The 12,530-nt window shown below is 37.2% G+C and overlaps 1 protein-coding gene across 1 annotated transcript; it reads right to left on the bottom strand.

Moving 5' to 3' along the window:
- Nucleotides 1–3,007: 3,007 nt before the first annotated feature.
- Nucleotides 3,008–3,940, bottom strand: LOC142426670 (olfactory receptor 4N5-like). The gene has a single exon (XM_075532254.1). The coding sequence runs from the start codon at nucleotides 3,938–3,940 to the stop codon at nucleotides 3,008–3,010; it is 933 nt and encodes a 310-aa protein (XP_075388369.1).
- Between the last annotated feature and the right edge of the window lie 8,590 nt (nucleotides 3,941–12,530).

The raw sequence follows: 12,530 nt of genomic DNA, 5'->3' as shown, positions 1-12,530 counted from the left end.
TAGCAGACTCCTCTCTTAGATGGCTGCTTGTTTTAAGTTAAGACTGTAAGACTCCAGATGCTATTTTTCTAATAGCCAGCACCATCTGATTTCTTAACCACATTTTGCTATCACATTTATATCTTCAGTGATCTCTTCATAAAAGTGAGTATCAATCAGGGCCATGTCACAAGACCTAATTGCTCTTATATTGGGCTAAGGACAATTGGGATCTCAAAATCCATTCATATGTCTATGGTTTATATATGTCTATGTCCCTGGTTCACTTTTGAGCTATCAGTGTCATGTTGTTGGAGCACACCATAAATCATCTCTATGGAGCATAAGCTAATGAGATTGATAGCATCATTATTTTACTCATTGTTATGCAATTTAAAATACTGTTGATAAAAACAATTCATACATATGTATGACATCAATGTATTCTTTTAAACTATTTCTTATTTTCTTATCGATTGAGGTTTTCTCTTTTTTATTTGGTCATTGTTGCGGGTCCTTGTTTGTTTTTTTCTCTCTGTTTTGTATGTTTTTCTGTACAGAGAAGTCAGGATGGGTGGATCTATGAGAACAACAAAGATAAATGGCACCTGGTGGCACAGAAGGGGAGCTAGGGTGAAGTGGGGAGCCAACAGCAATGGGTACAAGAAGGAAAAACAATATTCAAGGTTCATTGTGGTGAAGAATGCACAACCCTTCATAATATGTTGAAAAACTGAATTGTGTGATATATTAACTATATAGCAACATAACTATTTTTCAAAAAGTCTTGTGCCACAGGTTTACCCAATTCAATATGCCATTTGATGTCTAGACAGAATATTGATATTGAATCCAAGTAAAATGAAATGTTTTGGCATTTCAATGTTTTCTTTTTTATGATATTGTCTATTGGTCCAGTTGTGAGGATTTTTATTTGGTTTACATTGAGTTACAATTCCTACTGGAAACTTTAGTCTTTGATTTTCATTAAGAAGTACTTCAAATCCTTCTCATTCTCATCAAGCACGGTTATGTCATCAATATGTTGCCATTGTTAATAAGCTTATTCCAATCCTATTGCCAGGCTCTTCACATTGTCCATCTTCTCAGCAGGCAGATTGAATAAGTGTGGTGAAAGGGTACAGCCCCAGAGCACACATTTTCTTCCAGCATGACGTAGCTCCTCATTCCCTTTGAACAAGTACCTCTTGGTCTAGTTACAGGTTCCTCGTGAACACCATGGCATGTTCTGGAATTTCCATTCTTCACAATGTTATCCATAGTTTATTGTGATTCCCACAATTGATACTTTTGCATGACCAACAAAAAAAAACAAATAGGCACCTTGCTGGTTAGTCTCTGCTTTCATTAAAGATCCATCTGATATCAGCAATGACATCTCCTTTCCACCATATTCTTCTGAATCTGGCTGGAATTGATATTAGCTCCTTGTCAATGTACTATTGCAGTTGTTTTTGAATTATGAACAAAATATCACTTGCATGTGCTATTAATGATACTCTTGGATTATTTCCTCATTTTCTTAGGTAATTTCTCTTTGAATGGAAACAAATTCAAGACTCTGCTAGTAGGATGACCAAAATAGCTTTTTTCTAAACTTTGGGGTATAGACAGTGCTGCCTTGGCTTGTAAAACATTCCATTGATATTCCATCCATTCCTGGAGTTTTTGTTGTTATAGCTATTTTGTTCTAATGTCTTTAATGTAGTTTATACTTCTTCCTCGATATCATCAATTCTTAATCATCTGTTAGCATCTAAGTGTCATTTAAAACCGATGAAGTTGGAATAGCTAGCACAGTCATTGAGAGACTGCTGTTGGGTTCACCGAGTTATTTCTGGAAGATGAAGAAGGAGTCCTGAGAAGGCTGTGGTTCAAACAAGAGGGAGTGATAGACAAAATTAAATATTACTCACAAGTCAAAAACAGTGAAATCTGAGTGAGGACCAATAAGAGCAAAGACAATGGTAATTGTGGTAGAAGTTTTATTGGAGTGACTGACTGGGTCGAAGAGGCACAGTAAAAATATAAAGGCTTTTAGATACATTGCAGTAAATAAAAGGGACACTGAGGTGATATATAGAGGAAGAAAAAAGGAAAATGGTTTTGTTTTGGATTATATGCTGAAAGTAAATGTGTAATAAGAAAAGGAAAGTTGATGCAAAAAGGAAAGAGAAGAATTGCCAGCATAATGGCCTTGCACAGAAAACAGCGGATGGAATTTGGTGCACAGGTGGACAAGTTGACATTTGTGGGATCAATATTGGGCAACATCATCTCGGTCACAGGGTCAGACATGCAGGATAAAGGTTTTTAAGAGACCTGAAGAAATTTTCTGCTAACATATCTTTCAGCAAAATAGCAAGCAAAGTGATAGGTGAAAAATTGGGATGGGAAATAAGTCATTTGAGGATCTAGACCACTTTTTCTGTAGTCTGATTATTTTTAGTATGCACGTGGTTTATAATAATAAATATTTAAATTTGAGATTAATTTCAAAATGTAAAAAAAATAACTCTACTATTGGATTTTGGTATCTAGATATGTTTGGGGGTTCTGCCTACTATATGTGCTGTCATATGAAACTTGATTTTGGAAATAACATAATTCAGAGAAGCATCAGCATGAGAGGTTTCTGATTGATTAGAGGAGATCTGATTAATGTATAGTGACCATAGATCATTGGAGATAATCTGGTGCCATTTTTCTGTTGATGAAAGGCAAAACTAATTAGGTAGGTTTTCTCTACTGTCCTTCTAGATCTCCTGTATTGTTCTGGGGGCCAACTCTGGAATCCCAGCCTATTGGCTGCTCTTCTGGGCTTTTTAATCTTTATGTCAGTACTTAATCCCCCATACTGAATTATCTTTTCAAAATAATTAGGAAGGTCTCTGCTATCTGCCACAAATAAACTGACCCGACAGGGAACTATCACTATCATACTCAAGTTCAAATTCACTCATTGGTTTCATATGCATTTTTTAGTCTTATCTACATTTTCCCCCTTTCAACTTGTCATGTGCCGATTCAATAATCTTTTCATGGAAGCTTTCACTTCCTGGTTCCGAAGAGTATAAATCACCGGATTCAACAGAGGGAAAATCACTGTGTGGAAAAGAGAAACCACTTTGTCAGCAGAGAAAGTTCTGAAGGGGCGAGTGTAGATGAAAATGGCAGGTCCGAACATGAGAAACACGATGATGATGTGAGTGGTGCACGTGGACACGGCCTTGCGCTTCCCTGCAGACGAGCACCCTTTTAAATGGAAGAGGATGACGGCGTAGGAGGCCAGAAGGCCGAGAAAACACAGGAGGATGAGCAAGCCGTTATTGGAGACGATCAGGACCTCCACTAAGAGAGTGTCTGTGCAGGCCAGCTGCACGACTTGCGGGGCATCGCAGAAGAAGTTATCCAGCTGGTTGGAGCCACAGAAAGGCAAGTGGAGGATAAGTGCCACTTGTACAAAGGCATGCGCAAAGCTTCCCAGGAACAGCGCCCCCATGAACGCATAGCAAACTCGCGGTTTCATAATCGCTGAATAGTGTAGAGGTCGACATATGGCTATATAGCGATCCAAAGCCATGAAAACAAGAAGGAACATCTCTCCTACTCCAAGGAAGTGCAAAAAAAAGAGCTGAGTGATGCATCCTGGATAGGAAATCACCTTCCTCTCAGAAAAGAAATCCATCAGCATCCTGGGAGCCACAATGAATGAATAGGACGCATCCAGGAAAGCCAAGTTGCCCAGGAAGAAGTAGAGGGGAGCTGAGAGACCAGGATCTGATACAATGGTGAGGATGATGAGGAAATTTCCAGGAAGGACGATGAGGTAGAAAACTAACACTAGCACAAAGATTAGGAGTTGAAGGTCTCGAGACTGAGTAAGACCGAGAAGGATGAATTCTGTCATTACAGTGGTATTTCTTATCTCCATCTTCATGGCCTGGGGTGCAGAAAGAAGCAAGGAGCGCTTCTTCAGCAAAAACAAACAAACAAAACATTTAACACTCCTTACCTAAGCCAAAAGCAACATAGACTATTGGCAAACTCCCCTAACCTTTATTCATTTTGATTAAAACAAACACACAAAACCCCTAATCTCAAATCAACACTCTTACTTCCATTCAGCCATGTACTTCTATGGAGCTGTTCTTCACTTCAGGAGTCTAGGTTCCTGCACCCTGGAATTCCTACCTTCTTGAGCCCAGTCCTCATTCAGATGCAGCATAACTTCAAGCATCAAGATCTTTGACTTTATTTGGGAAATATGTTTGAGGCTTATCTATTTGGGTGGGGGAGATAGACCTATTTTTTCTTAATCACACAAGCCTAAAACTGTATTCCTTTGGTCCCTGTGGAAAACCCTGTTCCCCCTGTCAGCTCTCTGCTTACTCTCTGTATGATTTTATTTATATGCCTAGTGCCCTGCCTCTAGTCTGGTGATCTTATATACTGTAACCCCAAACTGATCATCAGGTTTCCACATATTAACTCTGCCTTTCACTAAACTTAAAAGTAGTCCCCTAGTTGTATCCTTGGTTGAATATCACTTTTGTGGCCACTTCATATACTGTTTATGCAGCCCTATTAATACCCTCAGTCTGAAATATGTATACTCCCAAACCACCTTTCTTTGACCCCAGTATTACACTTATTGGGGAGTCATCAAATAATATGTCAACAAATAATATGCTACAATAAAAAATTGACAGTATAAAATACTTCTTGTGAAATGATCTTAACTCACATATTTTTGAAATGAAAGTGTTAAAAATTGTTATAAATATCTTGCAGTTTAAATCCTTATGTCAAAGAAAAGGAAATTTTTATCTGGTTTGCAAATGATAGAATAATGTAAGGTATATACAACTCAGATTAAATTGTTTAAGAAATTATTTCTCACAGCTTTAAATCAATTGATGCATCTTTTGGTTGCATATTCAAAACATTAAAAATAAGATAACTAGTCCAAAATTACTCCTTTGCTGGGATTAGAAGTCCAACCCTGTCCAAACTATTGTGGAAAAAATTCCGTTTCAGAGGCCAGTATGCCAGTCTTTTTAGTAGACTGTACTCATTTCAGAAGGTGTACATGATTATCCAATGAGATGTCAAATTAATTAATAATATATCACCAAAACCTAACTGCTATCAAGTTCATCTGACTCACAGCAACCCTCTGTACCGGACAGAGTGGAATTGCTCTGTAAGGTTTCCAAAATTGTAAGTCTTTACTGAAGCAGGCTGCCTCGTCTTTCTCCTGGGGAGCAACCTGTGGGTTTGAACCACTGACATTTTGGTTGGCAGTGGAGGGCTTCACCCACTGCATCACCTGGGCCTCATTTATATATAGCACTAGTTAGCACTATTTATATGCATGCATATAAATATGCCTACCACACTGTATTCTAAACTTATAAAATTGTATTTGAAAATATTTATAATATAAATGACATATTGCTATATTTGGTATATATACAATTTATAAATAAGTACAAGGAGGTATCAAAATATGGAATTATTTTCAAAGTTATGTATTTAATTTTTTTAATAAAACAACCTTATCACCTTCTAATTACTCTGCATTGCACTTAATACATTTGTGAAATCTGCAATTTTATTCTTGTAAACATTTTTCAAACTCATTTGTTTGGATGGCTTACAGCACCACCCTCATTGTTTTTTCACCTCTTCTATGCTGTCCAATCACAGTTCTTTCATGTCCCTCTTCATTCATGGAAACAAAAACAAGTTGCAGAGTAAAATCAGGTGAATAAGGTATGTGGGACAAGAGAGGCGTGCAGGGTATTTTTTTTTTTTTTGTCAAACATTGGTGTATTGAGATGGCTGCATGAGAAGATGCACTGTCACGGTGGCAATGCCAGACCCTTGTCTGCCACAAATCAGGTCTTTTTGGTAGCATGCTGTTATACTACCTTTTCAGAACCTCTAAAAAGAAAGAGGATTAGCAGCCTGACCTGGTTGAACAAACTCCAAATGTATTACAAGATGGTATTTTCATCCATTCAGGAAGTTGACGGACGTCCAGAATGAGGTTTGTCATCAATCAGCATTTTCCCCTTTTGGAAATGAGAAAAGTACTCATACACTTGAGTTTTTTCCATAGCAATGTCCTTGTAAGCTGTATTCAGCATCACCACAGTTTCAATGTCATTTTTCCCAAGCAGGAAACAAAATCTCACGGCTGCAGGCTGTTCTCTTAAGTCAGCCATCACAAAAAAAGAGGTTCAAATGAAACTGCTTTCACGAAAAAATTTACTGTGACCAGAGAGAACCTTCCCAGGATACACCACTGGCTGCACTACCCCAAAACTGAGTTGCTGGATGCCCGCCTAGCAGGAATACTACAAAACCTCACCCAGCAGAGCTTTGCTCCAGATGTTTGTTTGTTTTGTTTGGGGGGTGTGATTAAAAATGTTTTACAATGGGATACATTTTTATGGGAAAATTTCTGATCGATAGCAAAAGACAACAATGTAATATGTTCAAAAGTGACCCGTGATTGAGTCACACATGTTTAAAGTCAGTGCTATGGAACATAGGTGCAGAAAGGAGGGAAAATCTTTGGCAGAACGTGATAGTGATGTGGTCCCTAGAGAGAAAGACAGAAAGAGACAGGGATGAGGAACGGAAGGAGGAGGAGAGTCATAGAAAAGTCCAAAGAACAGAGTCCCTCTGCACAGTACTATAGTGGGTTATATCTTTTAGGAACCATCAGAACTATCTGCTTTTATAAATCTCTAAAACTGAATGCAAAGACAGCACAAAAGATCATTTTAATGTGTCTCTAAGCTGAATATCCCACAGATTCACTATGAACCAAATTATACCAAATGACAGTGAACTAGGAGGTAGTTAAAGCTGAACAGTCAATGTTTCCAATGGGTGCCAGAAAGTAAAAGTGGAATTTATCAAAATGATATAATACATCAGCACACATGTGAACACAATCAGCATGTTTGTTTGCACATGCAAAATCCAGAGAGTAAGGACAAAGGGTGATCAAATGTACAATGTTCTGGGTAAAAAAAGAACAAAAATGCTAATTTCAGTTCAGCACTCTTATTTGTATTAAGCCATGTACTTCTGATGACTGGCTCTGCACTTGAGGACTCTAGGTTCCTACATCTTGAAATCTTACCTTCTTGCCATGTAACTCCAAGTATCCAGATCTTTGACTTTATTAAGAAGTATTATGCTTGAAACTTAGCTATTTTGTAGGGTTAGATCTATTTTTTTTACTCCATCATACAACCCCGAAACTGTGTGAGCTGTTTGCTGCCAAAAATTTTTAAAAAGTCAGCAATTACGGGCATCTAAAAGGGACAGATGAGGAGGAAAATAGCTACTTGAGTCAAATTTGTGGAAAGAAGTTAAAATAAGGTAAGAACTAAATACAATTTAATAAGATACAATTATTGCCAGAACAGGGGGAGGGGGGCTTTCCTTTCAATCAATGTTTAGAGGTTAAAACAGAAATCAACACCCCAATCATTATGCGCAGTCAAAAAGTATTGCTATTGAGTTTTCAGTTAATACAAATGAGTACATTCCAAATAAAACATGTTTAACGGGTTTCTGTGATCCGTCTGTAGATACGTTTTCACAATAATACGTTAGTCTTAGTTTCAGGAGGCTTCGTTCCAAAAATTCCAATCCAAACAGTGTCTTCCACAGGGATTTGCTGCCAGTTTAATTGAAGGCAGCAAGAGCAGCTCTGGAAGGTTAGGGCAGCCCTGTTTGGTATGCGGGGGCCTGGGGGCGTGGGCGGGGAGGGCAGTTCCAGTAAAATAGTCCTGATCTTGAAGGATACAGGGACTTATCAGGACAAAGTCTTAACACAACTGAAAGCTGCACGATTCAGAAAAAGATCCGGACAATTGTTCCAAGGATGTCCCCCTACCGCACTGCTCCCCATCACGACATCATTGTGAGAGTGGGAAAGATGTGCTCCACAAGAATTCCATTCGGAACCTCCCCGGTCACCGGGCAGCCCTGATCTTACCCCTTCAGATTTCTTTTGGGCCCCCAAACTCCAAAAACATTTAAAATATCACACTTTTAGTCTGGTAAAGCTGCCACAGTGACTTTTTTATGTGGCATATATTGAGAAGTACAAATTCTACAAGAGAAAAAAAATGGACATACTACCTTCAGAAGTGTACAGACCTCGATTTGCAATATGTGGGGAAAAATACCTTCACATGGTGATGCTTTTGCTTAATAAACTCTCCTATAATTTTCTTTAATATTTTTTTTACTTAACCTTCCTATCTCTAATCTTTCTTTCAAGTTCTGCTAACTAGGAGCCCTGGTGGTACATTAGGCTGTGATCAGCATGGTTGGCAGTTCAAAACCACCAGAAACTTCTTGGGAGAAAGATTGGGCTTTTTACTCCCATAAACAGCTACAGCTGTGGAAACCCACAGGGGTTCCTATGAGTCAGCACTGACTGATGGCAGTGAGAGAGGAGCCCTGGTTACACAGCTGTCCAGAGCTCAGCTGCTAAGGAGCCCACCAACTCTCCAGAGGAGAAATATAAGTCAGTCTGCCTTCATAAAGATGTACAGCCTTGGAAATTGTGAGGCAATTCCACTCTGTCCTACAGGGTGGCTGGGAGTCGAATCCACTTGCTGACAACACGTTGTTAGTTGTGCGTCAGAGTCATCTGATTCTGACAATGATAGGGAGTACGGAGTAGGAGACATGCTTCCACCTTCACTCTTAGTGTGGAAACACAAACCCCCACACCATCGTTCTATATGCCTCGCATCCGGGTTGTGGTTAGAACAGTTCTTTGTTTGCAATACTTATCCATGAGTCCTTCTGTATGTTACCTCTCTTTCTTTCTCACCCTTTTCATTCACCAAACACCTTCCTTGCTTAATTGACATTAAAAAGTTTGATGGTGGCTCATTTCCCCTGTTAACATGTTGCTACGTTTTCTCTTCCCACAGCCATTTTTTAAAATTGTAATTTTTTTCATCTTTCTCTCTCTAAGTCCTCTATTTTCTTTCATTTGTAATGTTTTCCCCTTTTAATGTCTATGTGCATTGCTATTCCATTCTAGCCCACTCCTGTCTTGCCTTTGCATCTAAAAACCAAAAGCTTCAATTGGTTTCCTTTGCCAGTAAGACTGAGAAATGTGCCTCCTTCGTAACATCTCCACTTATTAATATTTTGTGCACAGAATCCAAGTGTAACTCAGAACAAAAAGAGTAACTCACTCCTCAGTAATAATTTTGAATAATATCCTACTTGAAACACACCAGATATGAAACGTCCATTAATTCTTCCCCTTCCTTCAGCTCTTATTTATGCAGGTAAGAGAGCCCCCCCCCCAAAAAAAATGATGATTTATTTGTTCGACTAAATTTTATTAATCGTGTTTTAATGAAATTCATTTATTAGCAAATTTTCCAAAATTAGGACAGCACTGTTTGTCATCACACTGATACAAATGTGCATGTCATTTAGGTATAGAATAACTTGTTTTCTATATTGTGAAAAATGTGACTCAGGCTGAAGAATATAATCAAATACTTCCCTGATATTCAATTGCTACTGACCCAGTGAGGAGTATAAAAAGCATTCCGTGTACACAACATCACCCAGAAAATTCCTTGATTAGGAAAAAAGGATATTTCCGGCCATGTAGAATGTGCCTTGGTTTTAGAATTGTTTAATCTTTCTCTAACCCCTTGGCTCAGCAATTCACAGTATGACTTTGGAAAGCCATGTCATTGTAACAAGCCGGACTTCTCTTCTGTCAAATAAAATATGTGTCTACTCTTTCAATCTGACAAGTGTCATATGAGGATTAAGTGAGGTGACGGTTATAAGTAACTCATACTAATATGGTTAAACCAAAGAAGAACCTGAAAATACTTATGTATTAAAAGATAGCTGTATTAAATAGACACATACCAAAAAAGTATTTGCCAATATCTTTGAAGAACAATGTCCTTTGCACAAATCTGAGTTATTAATAATAATGAATGAATTAGTCAACAGTTACCTCGAAGTCAATCCTAACTCCTAGTGAATCCATGAATCCAGAACATTCCATGAATCCAGAACAGAACCGCGCTCCATAGGTCTTTTCAGTGGCTGGTTTCTCAACGTGGAGCGTCAGGCTTCCCTTCGATAAAGCCTATGTAGACTCCACCTCCAAGTTGTCAATTAGAGGCTAAGGAAGTTAACTTTTGCCCCACTCGGTGATTAATGGGAAAAAATATTGAGGTTTTAGTGAAATCTTCATGGAAAGTAGTGCAAGGTAGTCGGTGGTTTTTGAACAAAGTTTTTCTTGGTTTTACAACTTTTTCTTTGACTATCAAAGTTCTGTATTTGTGAATGACAGAATCATAGGCTGTCCTTCAGTAAGACCATCAATTCTCTTTAGTCTCCAGAGCACTTAGCTTAACCTATTCTGGATTTTTCTTCCTTCCATCTGTACTTTAAAGAAAATCATAGTTATCGTCCATTTGCTTTAATCACAAATATTAACAACCCAATGCTCTTGATAATTTCACTTTATTATGGTTATGAAATGAAAACGTGTGTTTCCTCTTTAAAGTAATTCGAAATAGCATGAGTAAACAACGTATTTATTAGTGGAGAGGTGAGAAAATACTGCACTTTTAAACATTGACATTAAATGATTCATACTAAAACACTGACCTCTAACTTGGCATTCCAAGACACCACATGAACCCAGGAAAATAGTTGGAGGGTTGTTTTTTCCTTAGTCTTTGCCTCCTTTTGGTTTCCTGTAAGTATGAAGACCTACCTGAAATTTGACTCTGTAGAGTTCTCAAGCTGTTCTCATAAAGCAGCCACCCCTCCTGATAAAAAATTAACTGACCATTCTTGCCTATGTTGACAAATACTCTTTTCACACAGGGGATCACTGGATTTATAATGTAGTGAAGGAAGCACTTTGGGAAATTGAGAATATTTCCAATGGGACTTAGAATATCAAGTCAATTGGACAAAGTGAAATACCAGAAATGCTTTGTGAGGAATAAAGTTTAAAATGTGTCATTAAGGTCTCACTGGCTTAATTCTATGGTCTAAAATCAAAATTTTACTTATGAAATAAATATGTTTCCTATTTATATATATTTATTAGATCAAAAAATAAATAGAAATTTGATGAAAGCTAGTTACACCTTGTAATAAAATTCAAAAGAAATCAACTCAAATAAAAGATTGTTGATGCCATCAAGAAAGCAAGCAGGAACAAATCTAGGCACAAAATTTATAAGATACCAAAAACTTGAGTACACATAATAAATATCTTAATGCAATGATTTGTTAAAATTGGGATTCATGCAAAAGAGATTATCACAAGTTTCAATTTCTGATTTTTCTTTTTGCCTCAGGCTCTAATATAGATCAATATGACACTGTTACTGATCCTGATTTTACTTATTTTTGTTGTTGTTGATCATCAAGGAGCTTTAAAAATTAATTTCAGTCTTTTAAAATATAATCAAATTATTTTTATCTTGGTTGATGAGATTTTATCACTCCATTAAATGTTTTACCCAACATAAGCACCTCACATGTCTCCTAACTTCAATGCAGTTCTGATCTTAAAAGCAAATCATAGGGTAAGTCGATTTTGAGTGTGTAAGGTTTTGATTTTTAAAATCTTTTTTCCTATACCTATTCTGTGTATAATTTCTTAAGATGACAACTTGGCTAAGTTATGGCACCATTTACCACTTTCCTAATATCAACATAAAGTTACTAATTTCTACATGAACATTGCTTTATTTCCATCTCAAAGATATCAATAAATCTTGATTTTATGATCATTCAATGTGGAATATTGTTTAATATTCTTTATAATTGCTTCTTGGATACATAGGGTTAGTAAGAAGTGTGTGAGTTTATATGCAGCATTTTTCATTAATTTTTGCCTTTATTACTTATTTCTTATATAGTTACTGAAGATGAGAAAATAATATATGTTAAGCCTTTTTATGAGTCAATATATGGTATGTCTTGGTAAAAGTGTCACTTGCATTTGAAAAGCATTTCTTACAGTATTAGGTGCAGTGCTATGTACAGCAGGTCGGTCAAGTCGATTGATGTTGTTAAATGCCATTAAGTTGACTGAGTCACAGGGACCCTGACACAACAAAATGCAACACTGCCCAATTCTGTAATACTTTCACCATGTTGTTATACTTGATCCTCTTGTTGTACCACTGTTTTTCAAATCCTCCATATTCCTACTGATCTTTACCTTCTTATTCTATACATTTTCAAGGAAAAGTCTTTCAAAATATCAAAATATAAGTTAAATTTTTTTTGCTCTGTCCAATATTTAACTCTAATTGAAGTATCCCTAGTGGCATAACAGTTAAGCACTCATCTCCTAATTGAAATTTTGTAGCGGTTCAAAAGACCTGGCACCAGACTCCCATAAAGAGTCCAAGCAAAAAACTCCATAGGGAATTCTTCTCAGCCCCACAGGATCACTGGGAGTTGAAAAAGAA

Source organism: Tenrec ecaudatus, chromosome 14, assembly GCF_050624435.1.
Source record: "Tenrec ecaudatus isolate mTenEca1 chromosome 14, mTenEca1.hap1, whole genome shotgun sequence".
Taxonomy (NCBI): Eukaryota; Metazoa; Chordata; class Mammalia; order Afrosoricida; family Tenrecidae; genus Tenrec; species Tenrec ecaudatus.
This window is presented reverse-complemented; position numbering and strand designations above follow the sequence as displayed.